The sequence below is a fragment of the Budorcas taxicolor genome, chromosome 10, assembly GCF_023091745.1.
Source record: "Budorcas taxicolor isolate Tak-1 chromosome 10, Takin1.1, whole genome shotgun sequence".
Classification (NCBI taxonomy): domain Eukaryota; kingdom Metazoa; phylum Chordata; class Mammalia; order Artiodactyla; family Bovidae; genus Budorcas; species Budorcas taxicolor.
The window spans coordinates 23,320,607-23,344,941 of NC_068919.1; the positions used below are offsets into that span (position 1 = coordinate 23,320,607).

Below are 24,335 nucleotides of genomic sequence, written 5' to 3' on the forward strand. Positions count from 1 at the left end.
ATTCCAGGGCCCACTTGCTCATGTGGGTTGCAGTGTAGCAAAATGCAGTTTATCACAAGGCACCAAGCAAGTAATCCATGCAGCCAGGACTCAAAATACTAGAATTCCCAGATGGCTGTGGGGAAAATGTTTTAAAGATAAGATGAGGGAAGGGAGTTATGGGGTTCATAATCAGCTTGTGGACTTTCTTCTGATTCCTTGCTGGTGAGTTAATCAGGAGTCAGCACAATCAAACTTTTGTTTCCAATCAGTCTGAGATCTGGTGCTTCCAGAGTAGCTGAGACAATAAAGCATCCACCTGCTATTCAAGAGCCCCAGGTTTGATCCCTGGAGAAGGAAATGGCAACCCACTCCAGTATTCTTGCCTGGAGAATTCCATGGACAGTGGACCCTGGCAGCTACAGCTCATGAGATCGCAAAGAGTTAGACATGACTGAGCGACGAACATGCACAGTCTGAGGTCTAGTGCTTGTGAGCACATACAGGTAACTTCTTCCACTTGGTAGGGATTTCAGATTCTGCAAAACAGCTCAAAGAACATGGCTCAGAAGGTTACACACAGTCCTTGGGGTGGGGGGTGATCTGAAGGTCCTCGACTTTGTTTAATGGCTAAACTATTGGAGAAGATTCACGAGAGTCCCTTGCACTACAAAGAGATCAAACCAGTCAATCGCAAAAAAAAATCAGTCCTGAACATTCATTGGAAGGACTGATGCTGAAGCTGAAGCTCCTGATATTTTGGCCACCTGATGTGAAGAACTGACTTTTTAGAAAACACTCTGATGCTGGGAAAAATTGAAGGCAGGAAGAGAAGGGGTGACAGAGGATGAGATGGTTGCATGGCATTACCAACTCTATGGACATGAGCTCTGGGGGTTGATGATGGACAGGGAAGCCTGGCATACTGTTGCAGAGTAAGTGTCAGAGTGGAGCCCTCCCTCCATACCCTGCTTAGGGCTGATGCCTTTCCTCATCCCAAGAGTCACTCTCTATCTTAACACAGTTTTGTAATGTCTTTAAAGTGCTTATCACTACCTAAAATTGTCTAATTTTTTTAAAAAACAAAACTGTTTAATTTTTTCTCCTTCTCCTGCAATCTAGGCCTTTTTTTCTTCTTGCTCTTCCGTGTTGCATCCTGCATTCCTGAACAATGCGTAGCACTCACAGGAGACTATTCACCTATCTATCTATAAATAATTGAGCAGGACCTTACGAGGCAGACCACCCCATCTGCCCCTGCAATGTCCTCTCTCTGCCTCTTGTGTGTAGAAAAACTTTAGCTCCTTCCCCAAGTCCCAAAGTATAGATTTAATCAGAGAATTGAGAAAATGCAGAAAGAAAACAATCAAGCAAGACAAAACAATAATCGTTTCAGTTCAGTTCAGTTGCACAGTCGTGTTCAGCCCTTTGAGACCCTATGGACTGCAGCATGCCAGGCTTCCCTGTCCATCATCAACTCCCAGAGCATGGACTTGGGATGAGGAAGAGCATCTCCTCTAAGTAAGGTATGGAGGGAGGGCTCCATTCTGACACTTACTCTGCAATACCAGGCAAGGTATTGAAACTGTCTCATATTCAATTTTATTTCTCTAAGTAGCCAGTATCTTTCTGCTGGGCACCGGGCTCAGCATTGGCATTCATCACTTCATTCGTTTCTTATAAGAACCCTGCATGATAAATTCTATCAATAACCATAGTGCAGAGATGAGGAAATTGAAGCATAAAAATTATTGTCACAATCCCAATGTCACACAACTAATGAATGCTATATCTAGAAATACAGCTTAAGCCTTTGGTCTTAAGCACTTTTCTCCACTGTCTTCCTAAAGCAGGGTGGACACAACTTTGAGGGGTTCCAGTAAGAACTGTGAACACACGTGCAAATCACTTAGTGCAACACCTTCTCTGTCATAGGCTCTCAGCGAGCTGTGCTAATGTACAAAACCTTTGAGGCTAGGAAGCCACAGCATGAAATTCCAGAGGAGTCTATCTACAAGATAAAGCTCAATATTTTTCTGAGGATTGTTTAACAGTTTACAGAGGAGATTTCATGTATTATCATAAGTATCAGCAGTCTATCATGTTTCTTACTGTTAATGGGAAATCAGTTCCCATTAACTGATGTTAACTACCTTCAATATAAGGTATTATAATATAACATAGAAGGAGTATACCAACCTGTGTTTGCTACTACTGTTTATTAGTATTTTCATGATTGACTCTTGCTCCCACTTCTCAGGATATTTCTATACTACAAAAAAGGACAGAACAGTAGATGCAATGTGATTTAATAGAGAAAAATCTATCTTGTGCAACATTTCCAAACTTTCTATACCAGGTAGCCTATAACTCTGCAGCCATAATCATCTCTTATGTTGTATTTGTCATTTGGAATCAATCACTTTCACATGTGGCAGGCAAAAGAAAAAACAAACAGCCAGTTTTCCTGAATCCTCTCCCTCTTGATTTCTGCACTGGGAAGTTTACTGACTGGTTCAGCCTTGGCAGCTCCTATTGTGATTAGGCTTCCCCACAATTTAATCCAAGATCACTGGACGGAGCAGGGAAGCCAGAGAAAGCCTCACAAAATGTTTGAGCAGGGCACCAGGTGGCAGTATATTAGCTTTCATTCTTGCTGCATGCAGTGTGCTAGAGTCCGATTCTCAGGAAAGAAAAACAGATTTCGACAAAGGATTCACAAAGGGGTGACATTTGAGTTGAAACATGAAGGGATTAGGAGGTGCATCATGTTCATATTTAGGGGACAGCATCACTGGTTCAGTGGTAAAGAATCCACCTTCCAGTGGACTCAATCCCTGGGTCTGGAAGATCCCATAGAGAAGGAAATGGCTACCCTCTCCAGTATTCTTGCCTGGGAAACCCCATGGACAGAGGATGAGTCAGACATGACTTAGTGACTAAACAACAGCAAAGCATCACAGTCGAGAGGGGAAAAAAGGGGCACAGGTCTTGATAGGGAAACAAGCTTGGAGTGTTTAAGGAATGAAATCTCATTGTAGCCCTTGTTTTTCCCAGAACACTATTATTACATCAGAAACTTACTAAAGCATCTGGCACTGTGCACTAGTTAGTGGATGCTTTCCTCATTTACTGATGCTGGGACAGTTGAATCTATGTTTGGCATTTTCTTTCTTAGTTTCCTTTAGCTTCCATAAACCAGTAATGTCACCACCACTGAGACATCCAACCACCCAGTTCTGGGGCCAAGTGCTTCTCCAGAGTCCAGACCTTGCTCCTAAGCAGCCCTCTAAAATGCGACAAACTGGCTGATAATAAAAGGTAGAAAAGCTTTTCACAATTAGGAAAGATAGGGCTCATTTCCCAAAGTTGTTTTGTTTTGTTTTTTAAAAGGAAACAATAAAGCCTATCTCTTAGGGTTTTGATATTTAAATTAGATAATGAATCTGAAATGCAAACTACAATGCCTCACATTGAGAAAAGCTCAGTAAATATCAACTTTCTTTTTTTCCAGTAAATCCTACCTCTCCTTCAATGTCCAGGTCTGTAATTTGTTACTGTTTGTTCTTTTCTCCACATCGGTTCAATGATCGAAGCTTCTAGAAAATTTACTTAATCACTTAGTTTCCTGGAGACAGTCATTATTTCTCCCTATTTCCTGGAGTCATATTCTCCTAAACACATTGATAAGCTCAGAGTACTGAAAGAACCCAGATGGAACACTGAGATAAGATATTATTTTCATTTCCCTAATTAATAATAATATTAAGGTTGTTATATATCTGAGTTGGATCTCCAAGATTTTGTCATTCTTTATTATCTGTTTTCCTAATGATTTAAAGGAACTTCTAACATATTCTGCATTTGAATCCTTTTTCAGAAATATGCATGGCAAATACAGTTTATCAGTCTGTGCAATGACTTTCAAAACTCTTAGCAGTGATTTATAACAAACACACAATTAAAAAATATGCTTTGACGTTCATAAGATACTAACTTGAATATTTTGGTTGTTTTCTTTAAGCTCTTTAAAAAATATAATTTGGTGGCTTCTATTGCTTCTCATATGAAGTTAGATATCATTTTAATGATGTTTCCCAGAATACAATGGCTTGCAAATGTCTGCCAAAACCAGAGTGGTGGACCTGCAGAATTCCTTATTCAAATTTATGACTTTCCTCATAGCATTGCTCCTGAATAAGAAGATTGCTTTATAGCAGGTGAAGTATAGCAGTGAATGGAAGTGCTTGCTATGAGCAAAGAGGTTATAGGATGGGTAATGGAAGAGGTGGTTATAAATACCTGCTATAACCATGTGGTCATTTGCAGAAATAAGAACAATAACACTTATGAAAATTTGTTTTTCATTTTTATATAAATGTATTTATGTATTATATTAACCAATTTTGGGAGAAGGCAATGGCACCCCACTCCAATACTCTTGCCTGGACAATCCCATGGACGGAGGAGCCTGGTGGGCAATTTTAACTCCCCTCTCCCATTTGCTACATGTGGTAAGAAGATATGCTAATATAAGTCAATCTTATATCTTTTTATATTTCAGTAGTGAAGACACAGGATTCAGTGGAAGAGTGTGGCTTAGCTAGAAGAGAAAGTACCATCACCCACAAATGGATAAATGAACTTGCTGTAATCTTTGAAGGATGTGTTGAGACTGCTTTGGGTTGAGTGAGGACCTACTGCATCATATTAGCAAGAACTGTGGTGTTGGAGAAGATTCTTGAGAGTCCCTTGGACTGCAAGGAGATCAACCCAGCCAATCCTAAAGGAAATCAACCCTGAATATTCATTGAAAGGACTGATGCTAAGGCTGAAACTCCAACACTTTGGCCACTTGATGAGAAGAGCCATGTCATTTGAAAAGACTCTGAAGCTGGGAAAGATTGAAGGCAAAAGGAGAAGAGGGCAGCAGAGGATAAGACAGTTGGATGGTATCACCAAATCAATGGACATGAATTTGAGCAAACTCCAGGAGACAGTGGAAAATAGAGGAGGCCTTGTGCTGCAGTCCATGGGGTCACAAAAAGTCAGCCATGACCTAGTTTCTGAAGAGCAACAACGACATTACCAAGAAGCATAGTTTTGCTATCTTCTTTATTCAAAAGCTGTTAAAAGAGTACAGATGGATGCCAAATGAACAGAGTGTATTGTAGCAGTCTTGAGCTGCCTTAACTGACTGGAAATGTCTTTCCCAGAATGTGCTTCCTGTATTGTTCTGGCTTAGGGTTGGCCACAAAAGAAATGTGTGTGACATTTGGAAGGTCGTTGTAATGAAGCAGCCACAGCGTTTATGCTTTGGGGGTTGGTGCAGGGCTCCAGGGATTATGGCTACTCACACGTGTTGCTGCTGATCTGACATTTCATCTTATTGTTGACACACAACACCTCCACTTCCCGTCAAATCTCCTCATCTTCTCTTTGTCTTGGGCCAAGTATGTATGTAAGTTCAGGTCAGTTCAGTGCAGTCACTCAGTCATGTCCAACTCTTTGCAACCGTATGGACTGCAGCATGCCAGGCTTCCCTGTCCATCACCAATTCCCTGAGTTTACTCAAATTAATGTCCATTGAGTCAGTGATACCATGCAACCATCTCACCCTCTGTCATCCCCTTCTCCTCCTGCCTTCAATCTTTCCCAGCATCAGGGTCTTTTTCAATGAGTCAGTTCTTCACATCAGGTGGCCAAAATATTGGAATTTCAGTTTCAGCATCAGTCCTTCCAATGAATGTTCAGGTCTGATTTCCTTTAGGATGGACTGGTTTGATCTTGCAGTCCAAGGGATTCTCAAGAGTCTTCTCTAACACCGCCCTTCAAAAGCATCAATTCTTTGGCACTCAGCTTTCTTTATAGTGCAAATCTCACCTCCATACATGATTACTGGAAAAACCATAGCTTAGATTAGATGGACCTTTGTTGGCAAAGTAATGTCTCTGCTTTTTAATATGCTATCTAGGTTGGTCATAACTTTTCTTACAAGGAGCAAGTGTCTTTTAATTTCATGACTGTAGTCACCATCTGCAATGATTTTGGAGCCCAAAAAATAAAGTCCATCACTGTTTCCATTGTTTCCCCATCTACTTGCCAAGAAGTGATGGGACCAGAGGCCATGATCTTATTTTTCTGAATGTTGAGTTTTAAGCTAATTTTAAGCATTGTGTCAAATGACACCCACTTCTCCTAAGGTCATCCACTATTGTGAGACTGAAGGAGGTGAGACGTACACAAGTTTTAGTGTGTCTTGTGGGTTCCATTGTTCTCCTGATTCTAATATGTCCTTATGAGTCACAGTTTGTCCACTCTTCAGTCTATTTCCAGCTTTGTTCTACAACGATTATCCTAGCTGATTAACAATGAATTTATTCTCAACACCAGATACAAAGATTACAGCTTTGTATACACTCTTCCATGAAATCTAGCAATTGCCTGAGTTCTAATCTTTATAACTAATTTCTTATTCCCTACCACTGGTGGTTCTGCTTGTCTAATTGCACCTTAAGTGACATAAGTCTAGGAAGAAAGGATTCAGGAAATTATTTCCATGATGATTCCAGATAACTAGACCCAGGTGTGTGATATGAGTGTATTTTAGTGAAATAGTCACTTAACATTATTACGGAGCTAGTTTATAACTTTAGGCAAGGTTACGCATGTTCTGTATGATTGATTTAAATTCAAAAATTCAAGAGGAGAATGTATTAGTAGAAAGTTATTCTGGACACCTGAATCCAAATGTCATAGAAGAAGCTTTCATTTAAAATTAATTCCTCTGATCCAGATCACAGATGAAGCAACCACAGGACTATCATTTCTTGTCTGAGGTCTGCAGGTGTCCATTTCAGCTGGGGTCCTGCAGCAGGGGGGCTCTCTCTTATTAAGCTCTGGGGTTTTTGTTCAGCTTTTCCTATTAATTCAAACACTGTGTGTACCCAGAGAGCACAGAAATACTTTGCAGAATGTTCCAGTTTTAAGAATGAAATAGTGAGGCTGATGGATTTACGTGCTTTCTGGAAGTTTACAGAGTAGCGGCCATCCCTTTCATTCCTGTCTTCTGAATACTGATGAATGAGGTAAGTCATCTCTCCACTGGGAAGCTGCTGGTACCAAAAAATCCAGTAGTCATGCACATTCCTGCTTATTTCATACTGACAGTTAAGGGTGACTATCTTCCCCACTTGACTGATTATGACTGTCTGGTTTTGAGTAACATTCTGGGCCACACCAGATCCTGTGGAAAAAATCAGAAAACAGAGCTGAAATAGTGAACAAAATACTGTAGAAATTAGGCAAATTTTGACCCAAATATTTACAAACTAAACTTAAATCATAAGATGCCTGCTTTACCCCAATGCTCCTTTCCTCCCCAAGTCCCTGTGAAGCACCTCGTGCCTGTGTGCAGTCCTTTCACCCTGAACACGCACACCCATGTTTGGAAGCATCCTTACCAGAGAAGATGAAGGCCAGGAACACCCAGAGCAGATGGGAGAGCGGCATGAGGCATGGATTTCCCTGCTCAAATGTGATTAAGTCTGCCTCAAGCTGAGAGTCTGGTGTCTGTAAGTGCCTGGCAGCACAGATACATAGCACCTGGGTTCCTGTGTGACTCCCCCAAACAGGAAGTAGGGTGTCATGTTCATCGACCATATGGTCTGTGTACAGATAAAGTCTGGCTCACCACACACCTTTACTTTGTGTACTTTTCTTTCCCTGGTCATTAAGTTTGGCAGATCCTGAAAAAAGGCATGAAGAAAGAATTAATATCAAAGGTTTAAACTGAGGGAAACTGAAGATTAAACAAGTTGACATACATTGATTCAGTAAAATAATTTTGCCATCCTGTTTAAGATATAATTTAGTATAGCCTATGAAACATTCTTGTAATCTACAGATTGGTCATTAATTTAGCCTATGCTTACTTTTCTCCATCCAGAATCTAGTGACTATTTTAAAGCATTCACAGATCTTAGGCTTTCTGGGTGAAAAGTAATTAATGTATCTCTGCCCCCCCCCCCTTTTTTTTATACTGAGTTGCAGGGCTCTACTTAGGTTTTTCAATCAACAAAACTACTTCAACATGAAATGATTTTTAACAATCAGTCCATCTGAAAGTCAGAGGCTATTCAGTGGTTTATATTTAAATGACATTATATCAGGAATAAAATATTATTCTTTTGAAATCTGATATTGAGTTTTATGTATTAGACTTTGAAGGGGATCAGGATGTTCAATCCTGTTGCCTCTAAATGTAGAATTGTACTTATTAGACCACGTGTCCTAGAATCATCCTCATGTCACATTTTGGGTCTCATTGGTCCAGAGCAATCAGTCTCATTTGTCAGTTGCTCATTATTATTTCTCTTTATAAAATAAAGTTAAGATAAACATGCCAGATCTTTCTGTGACATAATGCTATAATGCACTCTTACAAAACTTAATATCTGCAAACTGCAGACACTTAGTACTTGTCAACACCACACAATACAGTACGGTGACTCAAATTCTGTGCACTGTTTCATGTTCATGTGGAATGTAGCTGTCAATCTTCCATTTGGTTTCATTGTTGTAATAGATGAATTAATATAAAAGAACCAAAGGCAAATAAACAAGTAGAAAAGAAAATACAAACAAGGTCTAAAAGAGCGCAAGTTCATGGATCAAAGTAATGCATGAATGAGTGAAGTGGGGAGGTGAGTTTGTATTTATCTGAGACATCTACTCTTCTCTTCCATTTCACATCTGAGTGCTGACAAACAACAAATGCCCAGGCTTGAAATTATTTGTAATTAAGGAGAGGAGATCATGAATGACTACAGCAGCTTGCAGAGCATCATATTATATAATATAGATATATATTAATATAATAATTACATATCTATCAAGAAATTTATATTAATAAAATTTCTTCAAAATACCATAACCTTATAAATCAGTTCCCATATACACTCTTAGGCTTTGATGCATCACTCTAAGAAATTTTATCACATGTATAGGTTCTTGTAACACCACTAAAATCATGACACAAAATCGTTTCATCTCTAAAGAAATCCTCTTTGAATACCTTCCCCATCTCTGCAACTCTTTATAACCCTGCTAACTACTGATCTCCTTTTTATCTTTGTATTTTGTCCCTTTGAGAATGTTGTTTAAGCAGAATCACGCTATGTATCAGTGGTCAACTCTTTGCGACCCCATGGACTACAGCACATCAGGCTTCTCTGTCCATCACCAACTCCCAGAGCTTGCTCAAACTCATGTCCACCAAGTCGGTGATGCCAACTCATCATCTATCATCTCATTCTCCTCCCAACTTCAATCTTTCCCAACATCAGGGTCTTTTCCAAGGAGTCAGTTCTTCCCATCAGTGGCCAAAGTATTGGAGTTTCAGCTTCAGCATCAGTCCTTCCAATGAATATTCAGGACTGATTTCCTTTAGGATTGAATTGTTGGATCTCCTTGTAGTCCAAGGGACTCTCAAGAGTCTTCTCCAACACCACAGTTCAAAGCATGAATTCTTTAGCACTCATTTTTCTTTATAGTCCAGCAATCACATCCATAACAACTACTGGAAAAACCATAGCTTTGACTAGATGGACCTTTGTTAGGAAGCATCACTACAAACAAAGTTAGTGGAGGTGATCTAATTCCAGTTGAGCTCTTTCAAATCATAAAAGATGATGCTGTGAAAGTGCTACACTCAATATGCCAGCAAATTTGGAAAACTCAGCAGTGGCCACAGGACTCGAAAAGGTCAATTTTCATTCCCATCCCAAAGAAAGGCAATGCCAAAGAATTTTCAAACTACCACACGATTGCATTCTTCTCACTCACTATTAAAGTACTGCTCAAAATTCTCCAAGCCAGGATTCAACAGTATGTGAATCGTGAACTTCTAGATGTTCAAGCTGCATTCAGAAAAGGCAGATAAACCAGAGATAAAATTGCCAACATCCGTTGGATCATAGGAAAATCAAGAAAATTCCAGAAAAACATATATTTCTGTTTTATTGACTATGCCAAAGCTGTGTGGATCACAGCAAACTGTGGAAAATTCTTCAAGAGATGGGAATAACAGACCACCTGAACTGTCTTCTGAGAAATCTGTATGCAAGTCAAGAAGCAACAGTTAGAACTGGACATGGAAAACAGACTGGTTCCAAATAGGAAAAGGAGTACCTCAAGGCTGCATCTTGTCACCCTGCTTATTTAACATATATGTGGTGTACATCATGTAAAATGCCAGACTGGATGAAGCACAAGCTGAAATCAAGATTACCAGGAGAAATATCAATAACCTCAGGTATGCAGATGATAGCACGCTTATGGCAGAAAGTGAAGAGGAACTAAAGAGCCTCTTGAAGAAAGTATAAGAGGAGAATGAAAAAGTTGGCTTAAAACTCAACATTCAAAAAACTAAGATCATGGCATCCAGTCCCATCATTTCATGGCAAATAGATGGGGAAACAATGGAAACAGTGACAGACTTTATTTTCTTGGGCTCCAAAATCACTGTGAATGGTGACTGCAGCCATGAAATTAAAAGATGCTTGCTTCTTGGAAGCAAAGCTATCACCGACTAGACAACATATTAAAAAGCAGAGACATTGCTTTGCTGACAAAGATCCATATAGTCAAAACTATGGTTTTCCAGTAGTCATGTATGGATGTGAGAATTGGACTATCAAGAAAGCTGAGTGCCAAAGAACTGATGTTTTTCAACTGTGGTGTTGGAGAAGATTCTTGAGGGTCCGTTGGACTGCAAGGAGATCCAACCCGTCCATCCTAAAGGCAATCAGCCCTGAATATTCATTGGAAGGACTCATCCCAAAGCTGAAGCTCCAATACTTTGGTCACCTGATATGAAGAACTGACTCATTGGAAAAGACCCTGTTGCTGGGAACGATTGAAGGCAGGAGGAGAAGGAGATTATAGAGGATGAGATGGTTGGATGGCATCGCCAACTTGATGGACATGAGTTTGAGCAAGCTCCAGGAGCTGCTGATGGACAGAGAAGCCTGGTGTGCTGCTCCTTGGGGTCACAAAGACTGAACTGACTGATTTCATGGTTAGCTCCATAGTTTTCTTTGTATTTCACCATTTGGACATTTTATTATTTGTTTCTTTCAGTTTATGTTTGGTTTAGTTTGCTTTTCTATCATCCTTTCCTGAAAGCCTTGATAGTAGTTTATCAACCTTTCTTCTTCATTAATATAAGTATTTAAAAAGATAAATTTTCTTCTATGTGTTATTTTAGCTGCATCTCATACATATTTATATAGTGTGCTCTCCCAACATTTACTTTCAAAATATCTTCTAGCATCCATTGTAATTGTTTTAACTTAAGCTTGTTTTAAAGTTATAAGATTTAAATATGTATCAAATATTTTGGAGTTTCTAGAGACATCTCTTTGCACTTGATCCATATCATTTCCATTCTGTTCAAAAAATAAATTCTGTATAATGTCAGTTTTCTTCAATATATTAAGACTTTTCATGCACAAACAAATTGTATGTGTCTGCGTGTGTATTTCATCTACATAGGAGGGTGTGACTGGAGCCTCGGCTGTAGGTTTGGGTACAGGCTACAGGTGCTTGGGGGAGAATTGTGCTCTTGCTGCACAGAAGTAGGTGGCTGAGTCTGCAGGCAAGGCAGTTGTGATGTCCAATGAGAGCTGTTTGGCACTCTTATTTAAGAACACTTCCCTGTGAATCTTCCCTCTTCCATTTCATGTATGGCTATCAAAAATGCAAGCCTTTATAAGGGTATTGCCAGTACCATAGGAAGTAGTAAAAAAAAAAAAACTATAGTCCATTCTGAACTATACAGTTCAAAATGGAAAGCTCTCCTTCTTGGACTGTCAAAGATTAAGGGTGCTCTTTCACCTGCTCTTGGTCACTTTTTCCTTCTGTTGGCCACTTACCCATATTTAAAGAGATAAAAAGCCATCAGTTCCAGAGACATATGTTTATTTCTTAAAGTTTCTATCTGCATGAACTTGTTTGTAACCCAGTTTTCCCAGTCCCCCTAATTAATGAGATATCCTAGGTTTTCTCCTCCACAACTCACAGCCTAGTTGAAGCCACAGAAGCGAAAAGGATGCTCCCAGTATCTTGTCCATTGTTTCTGGCGCCAGTGCTCAGTGGCAACTCAAGCTCCTCTTCTGCTCTTCTCAGCCAGCTAGAGCTCTGACTTTAAGTTCACAGCTGCTTTTATTCTTTCAGTAGGCCCCACCCTCTCACAAGTGCTTTCTCTTAAACCTCTCTCTCAAAAGTAGTATTTCTCATTCTGTGCTGATTTAGAATCACAGAAAATTAAATTCATCAGGAATCTGAAATGCCCCCCTTACAAGGATAAAGTGCAGGATAGAATTTCTCTCACACTATCCCCTTCTTCCTTTTCCTCATAACTCCTAGAAGGTTAAAAATCATGTATCAGGACAGTTTTTAATAGGACTAGAGTTATTTACAATGGAGAAGAGAGGGACTCCCATAAAGTCACAAGATTAGTATGTAGGGGGCGTCTCTTTTTTATTACAAATACTAATTAAAGTCTGTTGAGAACACAACAGGCATAATATATCATTACAAGCAGAGATTATGGAGCAGAACATAAAGATACATAGTCCTTTTGCCCTGATGGAATTTACATTTTAACAACATCATTCAGGGTTTCCACACTTTACGTGATCCTAAGAATTAATAAAATATAATTAGATCAATTTCAATTTATACTTCTAATAAAATATAAATCAGACAAATAAATGTTTCCAAGAATAAGCATGGAGAAAATAAATTGAGAAGCACTGGAATAACTTGTTCTGGAGAATCTTTCATCTCCAAATTGGTAAGATTAGCTGGGCAAATTCTGCAGAATTCAGAAGATATGGAACCATGATCATTCAGTAATGAAACATTTTTGGTATTTCTCACACTGAGTTACATCTTATTCTCACAGGTAAAATACAAAAATGTGAAGAACCAATTTGGCTTTAGAGGTCAACACATCAGGGTATAGAAACAGAAATTAAGGAGCTCATTTTTTTAAAAAGACTTTGTGGTCTCTGTATTTGAGGTCATCTCAGATACTATCAAAGAAAAACATTATCACAGGTCAAAAGGAGACAATAATAACCATTCCTACTCCTCAATCTAATCCCATCTACTCCAGTTCTCTAAGGGAATTTTTTTATTTTTTGTTGAATTTTTGGTGTTTTTTTTTAATTTATTCATTCATCCATGTATGTCTTCAATATATATTTACTAGTGCCTAAAATGGTCATCCTTGGGTCTCATAAAAGAAAAAAACAGAAGTAGCAATCTTCAGTCAACCCACTCCAAATACAAGTACATTCAGATAAAAGCTACTAAAGAGAAATGTGTTTCTATATGATGCACCCAAGAAAATGATAATGGACTCACTTCTGGACTCAGTCAGAGAGTAGTTCTGATGGAGGAGCTGCTTGAACTGGAACTTACATCACCAGTATATTTCTTAGTAAAGAATGGGGTAAGGGAATTCTGGCACTGATTAACTCAGTATGATTGGAGTTTGGGATATATCTGGGTGAAAACATTATAAATTTATATTAGAGAAACTAACATGGCCTTAATGTCAAAGGATAAAACATGCTATTTAAAGAAATATTAATTTTCAAAGCCATATTTTTCAAACTGTTAGACTAAAATATACACAGATACTATTTAGGTGGATGGATGGATACCTACGTACATACAAGAGTCAGAGATGTAAATGGAAGCAAAGTTGGAGATAAAAATTTAATGGATATTTAAAGGATCCTTTCTGGCTCCTTGAAGAATCTGTGTATTTGGGACAAACGTTAATTGTCTCTGAAGCAGTGTTGCCCTCTGTGACCATGTAGAGATATTACTCTGAATGATTTTATATAACTTATTGAAATGGGGAAAAGACAGTTTCTTCAGTAAGTGGTGTTGACCATACTGAACACCTAAAAGGAAAAGACTAAAACTAGAACATTTTCTCACAACATATACAAATATAAGCGCAAAATGGATTAAAGACTGAAATATAAACCTGAAACTTTTAAAACTTGAAAAAGAAAATATAGGCAGTATGCTCAAAGACATTTCTCTTTGCCATATTTTTTTCTGTCTCAAAGGCAAGGGCAACAAAAGGAAAAATAAATAAACGAGACCTAATCAAACTAACATAAATCAACATTCAGAAAACTAAGATCATGGCATCTGGTCCCATCACTTCATGGGAAATAGATGGGGAAACAGTGGAAACTGTGACAGACCGCCGGGGTCCAGCCCTGGTGGATCCAGGGAATTCAAAGCGGGGACGGCATTGGCGAGGAGAACTTATTTATTTATTAATATAGAAATATAAGATTAGATTAGGAAGAAATAGTATGGTAGGAAAATTAAGTGGAGAAAGAACGCTGAATAACTTGGCTTACAGGGAAGGCCAATAAAGTTCCAGACAAGGAGCTTGCACCATCTACATTGGGCCACCGGCATCCACTTGAATATCGAAGGGTGCCCCACCTTAGGCTCCCTTTCGCGTGGGTCTTAAAAGCCAGGACAAGCAAGTAGACATGGCGAGCCGCCCCGCTCCAGATGGGAATTCAGCCTGATATTAGAGTAAAGAGGAGACACGGGGGAAACCAGTCCAGTGACTGGCCCCGGCCTCTATTGTCTAGAAAGGCCTTTTACACCTTTTTGATTGTACATAGAGATCAATGGGTAATACAAAATTATGCAGTGTTAGCAGCCCAGACTCTTATCAAAACCAGGCTTTTCTCTCTGCATGCCTAGTGGTATACACAAGTCTTAGGTAATTTACATCATCTTCCAGCCAAAAGGGCCAATTAACATTTTACAGCCTTTTTTCTGATAAGGGTTTGTCAACCAGAAGACTTATTTGTGTTGATCTCCCCAAAGTCTAGTGCCACTCTCAGAAAGCACTAAATAAAGTTGCATTCTTACATAGCAAAGATACAGCAACTTACAACAAGTAAAAGGAGTACAGTGATTTATAACAAAAGAAATGTAATTAACTCAAAAGTCTAATGTTGCTAACATCAAAACTACTATATATCTTTTTCTACATCCCGATTACATTGATTAACATCCTCCCAGGTGCCTAAAAGATAAAGAATACGGAGGCCTGGCAGTAATCATTGAGTCAACAGTGAAATCCCGTCACCAATATGATTTTTAGCTCTTTAGAAAAGGCTCTGTATCTTTAAGATGCTTTTAAGCTTTGTGCCTCTCACGGATGGGGGGCTGTAAGCAATTCACAAGCTGTAAAGGAGGAACCTGTTAGAGAGAGCTATCAGAGGGGGTTTAACTGAAACATCCCTTTCAAATGCAGAAGACTAAAGCCCTGATTTGACTTTTTTCAGAGAATATCAGAAAAGTGGAAAGCAGGCAGATTCTTATTTTTTGGGGGGGTGGATGCTCAGGAAATTCCAGGGGGAACCCCTGAAGTCTGATCACGTCCTTGCGTTTTGTCAGGCTTCCTTCCGCATGACCTTGTCATGGGTGGGATTCCTCATGCTGGCCCCCGGCAAAAGACTTTATCTTTGGGGGGCTCCCAAATCACTGCAGATGGTGACTGCAGCCATGAAATTAAAAGACGCTTACTCCTTGGAAGAAAAGTTATGACCAACCTAGATAGTATATTCAAAAGCAGAGACATTACTTTGCCGACTAAGGTCCATCTAGTCAAGGCTATGGTTTTTTCTGTGGTCATGTATGGATGTGAGAGTTGGACTGTGAAGAAGGCTGAGCGCCAAAGAATTGATGCGTTTGAACTGTGGTGTTGGAGAAGACTCTTGAGAGTCCCTTGGACTGCAAGAAGATCCAACCAGTCCATTCTGAAGGAGATCAGCCCTGGGGTTTCTTTGCAAGGAATGATGCTAAAGCTGAAAGTCCAGTACTTTGGCCACCTCATGCGAAGAGTTGACTCATTGGAAAAGACTCTGATGCTGGGAGGGATTGGGGGCAGGAGGAGAAGGGGACGACAGAGGATGAGATGGCTGGATGGTATCACTGACTCGACGGATGAGTCTAAGTGAACTCCAGGAGTTGGTGATGGACAGGGAGGCCTGGCATGCTGCGATTCATGGGGTTGCAAAGAGTTGGACACGACTGAACGACCGAACTGAACTGAACTGTGCTCCTTCCCTTCTCCCTGAGTCACTCAGCTTTGTTCAACTCTTTGCAACCCCGTGGACTGTAGTTTGCCAGGCTCCTCTGTTCATGGAATTCTCCAGGTAAGAATACTGGAGTGAGTTGTCATTCCCTTCTCCAGGGGATCTTCCAGACCCAGGATCTAACTCAAGTCTCCCACACTGCAGGCAGAACCGTCTCAGCTACCTGGGAAGCCCCCACTTTGTGCTGCTACTGCACAAACTCTAGACTGTGCTCTCAGTGATATCTTATTGTGGTTTTAATTGTGTTTCTCCAATGATTTATGATGTTGAATATATTTTCATATGCTTATTTGCTATCTGTATACTTCTTTAGTGAAATAGCTCTTTGCCCATGGTCTAAGTGAAATGTTTGCCTTATTTAAATACTGTTTAGCTTTGAGAGTTATTTATATATTCTAGATATTACTTCCTTGTGGAATATATGGTTTCCAAATAATAGTTTTTCACAATTGGTAGCTTGTCTTTTCATGCTCATACAGTTGCTTTGCAGGGCAAAAGATCTTAATTTTGAAGTCTAGTTTGTCATTTTTAGAAAATTTTATAGACTGTTGTTTGTTGTCAAGTCCAAAGGCTCTTGGCCCATACACATATCAAACTTTTGTCCTGTATTTTTTCCTAAAACTTTTTATAATTTAACGTTTTACATTTAAGTCTGTGATCCATTTTAAAGAATGTATGTATGAAGCGTGAGACCTGAATCAAGGTTAATTTTCCCTGCCAATGGATTTCAACTTTCTCCAACATTATCTGTTAAAAGGGTTATCCTTCTTCTATCAAATTTATTTGGCACTTTGCCAGGAAAGGTCAGTTGGGTATATTTATGTGCATCTATTTATGGGTTCTCTGTTCATTTCCACTGAACTGTGTGTTTATCCCTGTACCAGTACCAAATAACCTCGACGACTCTAGCCTGAAATCAGACTGACCGATTGTTCTGACTTATTTCTTCAAGATTTTAAAAAGTATTCCAGAGTCTCTCCCTGTTCATATAAATTTTAGAATAATCTTGCCTGTATTTGTTTTTTAAAATCCTGATGGATTTTAACAGGAGTTTTATAACATGTGTATATAAATCTGGATAGACATGTCATGTTTACTGCTTTGAAACTTCCAGTTTGCAAACTCATGGTGTCTCGTCATCTGTCTTCTTTAATTTCTTTCTTCAGTGTTTTGTAGTTTTCGCTTAAAATTTCTGTACCTGTTTTCTGTACAAAAAAGACCACTCAGGGTCTTTTTTTGAGTCATTGTAAATGGTATTATACTTTTAATTTCGAGGTCCACATATCCATTGCTAATATGTAGAAATACAGTTGATTACATACATTTATCTTATTTCCTATGGTGTTGCTGAACTCAATAGGTCTGAGAGTTTTGGGGGGTATGTTCTTTGAGATTTTCTATATAGACAATCATATTGCCTGGCAGTTTCACTTCTTTTCTGGTCCAAAACTCTCTTTACATCTACTTTCTTTATTGCACTGGCTCTGACATCTAGCTCTGTGCTGAAGGAGAGGGATGAGAGTGGATGTGCGTGCCTTGTTCCCAGTCTTAGGGAAACACATACAGTCTTTTGTTAGTAAGCATACTGCTAGCTATGGAGGAACTTCCCCACTATGCCTGTGTTTCTCAAAGTCTTCACCATAGTTGATTGTTGAATTTTGGCAAAAGTTTATTCTACATAGATTAATATGATGTAATTTTCTTTTTTATCCTATTAATATGGTGAATTTCATCAACTGATTTTCAATTTGAAGTCATTTGCATCCTTGAAAAAAATCCATTTGTGCTTGGTATATTACTCTTTTTATATAGATGAATTTTACTTGCTAATATTTTTAAGAAACTTCATGTCTATATTCATGAAATATGTTTCTTTGCAGTTCTCTGTTATAATCTTTGTCTGATTTTAATTTCAGGGTAACACTAGCTTCATAAAATGAGTGAGGGATTCTTTTCTTTTCTTTTTTTTCCTGGAAGAAATATTGCATAATTCATGCTAATACTTCAAAAGATTGGTAGAATTATCTACTAACACTGTCTGAGTCCAGGGATTTTTTTAAATTAAAAATTCAATTTCTTCATAGATATCGTGACTTCAGCTTTCTCTGGCCCCTGCCCTGAGGAGAGATGAAGAGGAGCGACCCCTGGAGCCCACAGTGAGGTTTGGGGACAGACAGCAGGTGCTTCTAGAGCACTGTGCCCTGCACAGAAGTAGGTTCCTGCATCTGAGAGCTGGGCAGCCGCGAGGTGCAGGGAGCCGTGCTTTCTGGTCTCTCCAAGCCGACCTGTCAGTCTCTGCTCCGTCTTCACTTCTCCACCCTTAGCTAGTATCATCAAGAGGACAGGACTTCCCCCCGGGCTCTGCTTATACCACTGTAAACTGTAAAAAGTGCTTGAGGTATTGCAGTACGTGGTGAAGTTCTCTCCTTCTTGTAGAAGCAAGAATTGAGGAATTTGACTTATCTGTTGTGCATTCACTTCTGTTGAGAAAACGGTGAGAAGTATCAGAGAAGGTCTAATCAGATGTCTATGCTCTCAGCCCCAACGGTCTCTCTCATTCTTCTTGTGTATTTTTCTCCTTTCCATGTCTCCCTGCCCAACTCCCTCCGTCTTTCCACTTTTTAGTTTCTGAGTTTTTCTCAACATCCTCCTCTCTATCAGAAAATCTCACTTCTACAGTTTCCTGCAGATATATTCCACTGTGCAGAATTCTCTGGAAGCAATCAGGGAAACCCCAAACTCACGTGGTATTTGCATCCATAAGATCAACACTGGTGCTATGAGCAGCATTTCCCTCTTCTCCCTCGTCAGGAAGAGTTGCTGAATCTGCCTGCTCCTAAAGGGTTTCCCTTGTACAAGCTTTTGCAGCCCCACACACCTTTCTGTGGTCTACACGGCCTTTTGCAAAGAAAAAACAAAGCAGAGACTGCGCTTTGAGACAGCCAGTCAGACTTAACCCCTATTTTACTCACACATCTTAAAAAGCAGGGCGGGTTTGCGGATGCTGCCCCCCTGTGGCTGTATCTAAAATTGGTGCCTGGGCTTCTGCACAATTTGACCCAGGATCTCTGAGGGGAGCAAGGAGGCTAGTGTAGCCCCACAAAGTGTTTGAGTGGGACGCCAGGTGGCAGTGCTCCAGCTTTCATTCTTGCTGCATCCACTGTGTTGGAACCTGATTCTCTAGGAGCGAAAATAGAAACATTTAGATAAAGCATTCACCAAGGGGTAACATTCGAGTAAAGATGTAAGGGAAGTTCAGAGATACACCATGTAGATGTTTTGGGTAATAGCGCCACAGTAGAGAGGGCAAAGGCAAGGGACACAGGTCTTGATATAGAAACATGTTTAGAGTGTTTAAGTAATAATATCTCTTCTTTCTCTGTAGCCACTTATTCTTCCTAGGACACTATTGCATAAGAAACTTGCTAAAGCATTCAGCTGAATATTCATTGGAAAGACTGATTCTGAAGCTGAAGCTCCAGTACTTTGGCCACCTGACGCCAAGAGCCAACTCACTGAAAAAGACTCTGATGCTGGGAAAGATTGAAGATGGGAGGAGAAGGGGACAACAGAGGACGAGATGGTTGGATGGCATCACCGACTCAGTGGACAGGAGTTTGAGCAAACTCCAGGAAACAGTGCAAGACAGTGAAGCCTGGCATTCTGCAGCCCATGGGGTCGCAGAGTCGGACACGACTGAGCAACTGAACAACATCAAAGCATCCAGCACTGTTAACTGGTTAGTGGGTGATGTCCTCATATACTGATCCTGGGGCAACTGTATCTATGGTTTGGCATCTTCTTTCCTGGTTCCCTTTAACTTCCAGTTTTAACCGGTAATGTCACCACCATTGAGACATCCACCCAGCTGGGGTCAAATGCTTCTCCATACTCCAAGTCTTTCTCTTTAGGAGCCCTCTAAGATGTTACACGCTCCCTGGCAATAAAAATTAGAGATGCTTATTACAGCTGAAGAAGTTAAGCTTAAAATGGAAGCAGATGAAAAGAAAAAGAAGAAAAAGTAACACAAACTCTGAACTAAAATTTATTAGGCTATCTCCTTTTGTAAAGGATTTTGAAATACTGTAGTTGGCAACATTAGTTGCCTTATCCATGAGATGTAATACCCTTGATCACTTTTTTCTGAGTTTGTGCTTTATTGCAGTGTTAATATAAACAACTGTTCTTTATAAATTATTGTATTGTCCATATGTTTTTTGAAAAATTTTATACTAGAGAGTGGTATATATGTGTTTATATGCATTGTATCTAATCTATTCCAGGCAGGTTTTACATAAGCATGATTTTAGGGGTAGTTTTTAGGGTGGTTTAGACTTTAAATATCAGAGAAGGTGATGGTACCCCACTCCAGTACTCTTGCCTGGAAAATCCCATGGACCGAGGAGCCTGGTAGGCTGCAGTCCATGGGGTCGTAAAGAGTCAGACACAGCTGAGCGACTTCCCTTTCACTTTTCACTTTCATGCTGTGGGGAAGGAAATGGCAACCCACTCCAGTGTTCTTGTCTGGAGAATCCCAGGGACGGGAGAGCCTGGTGGACTGCCGTCTATGGGGTCGCACAGAGTTGGACACGACTGAAGTGACTTAGCAGCATCACAGTTAGAAAAGTTATGTCTCATTTCTCACAGATTAAAAACTTGGGAACAATAAAATCATAGTTTTGATATTTAAATTAGATAATGAATCTGAAATGCATCCTACATTGCCTGAAATGTAGTAAGCACAATAAATATCAACTTTCTTTTTTTCTAGTAAAACCTACCTTTCCTTCAATGTCCAGGTCTGTAACCTTCTGCTCCTTTTTTTCCCCTCCATATCAGGTCAGCAATGGGAGTTTCTAGAAAGAAATTTAATCACTTATTCTCCTGGAGACTCATTACTCTTCTCTATACTTTTAGGGGTATATCTACTAGCTACACTGATGCACTGATACTCTCAGGGTGCAGAAAAGACACGAAAGGAACACCCAGAGGAGGTAGGTATTATTTTGATTTCCCTAATGAATAATAAAATCAAGGTCATTTTTGTCTGTTTACTGGCTATTGGATATGATATTTCTAAATTGGTCTTCAAGATTTCTCCATTCAATTTAACTATCTTTTCTTTTTGATTTATGAGCTTTTCATATATCCTGCACTTGAGTTCTTTTTTAGAAATATGCATTGCAAATATGGTCTACCAGTCTGCAATTGACTTTCTATCCTCTTGGCAGTTATTTTTTTTTTAATAAAGACTCTTTTTTTTAATTTAAATTTTTATTTTTACTTTATTTTACTTTACAATACTGTATTGGTTTTGCCATACATTGACATGAATCCACCACAGGTGTACATGCGATCCCAAACATGAACCCCCCTCCCACCTCCCTCCCCACAACATCCCTCTGGGTCATCCCCGTAAAAATACATTTTCATGTTCATAAGAAGCTAGCTTGAAAGTTTTGTTTGTTTTCTTTAAGAACTGTAGAACTGCTTTCTTTTGGTGACTGCTATTGCTTCTGATAAGAAAACAGGTATCATTCAAATGGTGTTTCCCAGAATACAATATATCACTTTTCAGGGGGTATTGGCAAGATTATTTCCACTTAAATAGATCCTGGGATTCTTCTTCAATGCCTTGCAAACTTCTGCGAAAACCACGATGGCCCACTTGCAGAATTCCTTATTCATCTTTATGGCATTTCACGTAACATTGCTCCTGAATAAGGACCTTGTTGTGGAGGAAGTCAATACAGCAGTGAGTGGAGGTGCTTCCTATGAGCAAATAGGTTATGGAATGGGTAACAGAAGTAGTTATAAATACCAGCGACACTTATGTGGTCATTTTCAGTAACAGAAAAGTAAAATGTTATTAATGTTTTTCATTTTGATATGAATATATTTACACATACATTAATTATTTTTAAATCCCCTGTCTCATATTCTTGCCTGTAGTAACATACAATGTGCTAATATAAGTTAATCTTATATCTCATTGTATCTCAGTTATTAAGATACAGGTTTCAATGCAAGAGTGTGGTTCAGCTAGAAGAGGAAAGAACATCACCTCAAAAAATGGATAAATGAACTTGGTATAATTTTGCAGAAGGGAGTTAACTTATACTGGTTGAATGAGGAATTATTGCATCATATCAGCAGGAAGAATAGTTTTCCTGTTGACTTTATGACAAAGTTGTGTTGTTAAAAGAGGTACTGATGGATGCCTAGTTAATAAATCAATTAAATAGTTAAGCTATTGCAGTAACTTTGTACTGCTCCAGCCTAACTATCTAGAAATCGATTTGGAAGGCACTTGTCAGCAGGTAGCCGTATTTTTATATTCTGCTGGCTGGTGCAGGGCTCCAGGCACTGTGGCAACTCACACATGTTGCTGCTGATCCACTACGTCATCTTACTAGTGACACACAGCTCTTCCGCCTCCCACCAGATCTCCAAATCTTCTGTCGTCTTGGGCCAAGTATGCATGTAGCATAACAGCAGGTGACACTCTTCCCTCAAGATCACTTGTTCTTGTGAGACACTAAAGGAGCTCAGAGACAAGCTTTGGTGTGTTATGCGGGTTCCATTATCCTCAGGGTTCTAATGTGTCCTTATGAGTCACAGTTCGTCCATGCTTTTGGCTACACCCAACTTTCCCTCAAATGTTACTCTTTCTGGCTAGCAGTGAATTCAGTCTCAGCACCACATACAAAGATAGCAGCTTTGTACAGACTCCTCCAGCTCTAGAAATTGCCTGAGTTCTAATCTCAATAACTGATCTCCTATTCGACACCACTAGTGATTCCGCTTTTCTGACTGTAACTTCAGTGACACAAAGTCTAAGAGGAAAGGACTAGGGAATGATTTTCATGATGATTCCAGATAACTATAACTAGACCCATGTTTGTCATGTGAGGGTCTTTAGGTGAAGCTGCCACTTTGACATATTATGGGGCAAGAATTCAACTTTAGACAACGCATGTTCCATATGATTGTTCTATGGTATGGGGAGGGAAGTGGGAGGGGGGTTCAGGATGGGGAACACGTGTACGCCTGTGGTGGATTCATGTTGATGTGTGGCAGAACCAATACAATGTTGTAAAGTAATTAGCCTCCAATTAAAATAAATAAATTTAAATTAAAAAAATATAAAGTCAAAAATTCAAGACCGAGAAAGTATTAGTAGAAAGTTACTCTGGACACCTGTTTCCAAATGACATGGAAGGAGTTTTTGTTTAAAATTAAATCTTCTGATCCAGACCACAGATGAAGCAACCGCAGGATTACCATTTCTTGTCTGAGGTATGCAGGTGTGCATTTCAGCTGGGGTCCTGCAGGAGGGGGGCTCTCTCTTATTAAGCTCTGGGGTTTTTGTACAGCTTTTCTCATTACTTTAAGCACTGTGAGTTCCCTGACTGCACAAAGGTACATTGCGGAGTCTTCCGGCTGTAAGGCTGAAATGGTGAGGCTGATGGAGTTCTGTGCTCTCTGAAAGTTTACAGAGTAGCGGCCATTTCTTGCATTCGGGCCAGAAGATTCCTGACGAATAAGGAAAGTCATCTCTCCACTGGGAAGCTGCTTATACCAAAAAAGGTAGTGCGTGTACTCACTCCAACTTACTTCATACCGACAGTTCAGAATGACAGATTGCCCTATTTGACTGGTTATGTATGGCTGGTCTTGGGTAACTTTCTGGGCCACACCAGATCCTGTGGAAAAAATCAGAAAACTGAGCTGAAGTAGTGAACAAAATAATGTAAGCATTAGACTAATTTGAGACCCAAAGAAAACCCAAACTGAAATCATAATAGATATGCTTTCCTCCGATCCTCCTTTCCTCCCCACGTCCCTGTGAATCACCACGTGCCTGTGTTCAGGCCTTTCACCCTGAACACTCACACCCATGTTTGCAAGCATCCTTACCAGAGAAGGTGAAGGCCAGGAACACCCAGAGCAGACTGGAGAGTGGCATTAGCATGGAATCCCCTGCACAAGTGTGCTCAGTTCTGCCTCAAGCTGAGTTCAATGTCTTTGAGTACCTGGCAACCCAAATACATAGTACCCAATACCTGTGTGACTCCCCCCAACAGGAAGTGGGAGTTTTCATGCTTGTAGACCACGTGGTCTGTGCACAGATGAGAA

At 39.7% G+C, this 24,335-nt stretch overlaps 2 gene segments (V, D, J or C); both read right to left on the reverse strand.

Moving 5' to 3' along the window:
• Positions 1 to 6,776: 6,776 nt before the first annotated feature.
• On the reverse strand, positions 6,777 to 7,491 carry LOC128054699 (T cell receptor delta variable 1-like). The segment is given in 2 exon segments: positions 6,777 to 7,225; positions 7,443 to 7,491. Coding segments are annotated over 2 exon segments (498 nt in total).
• Positions 7,492 to 23,372: 15,881 nt separating this feature from the next.
• On the reverse strand, positions 23,373 to 24,165 carry LOC128054700 (T cell receptor delta variable 1-like). The segment is given in 2 exon segments: positions 23,373 to 23,902; positions 24,117 to 24,165. Coding segments are annotated over 2 exon segments (579 nt in total).
• Positions 24,166 to 24,335: the final 170 nt, after the last annotated feature.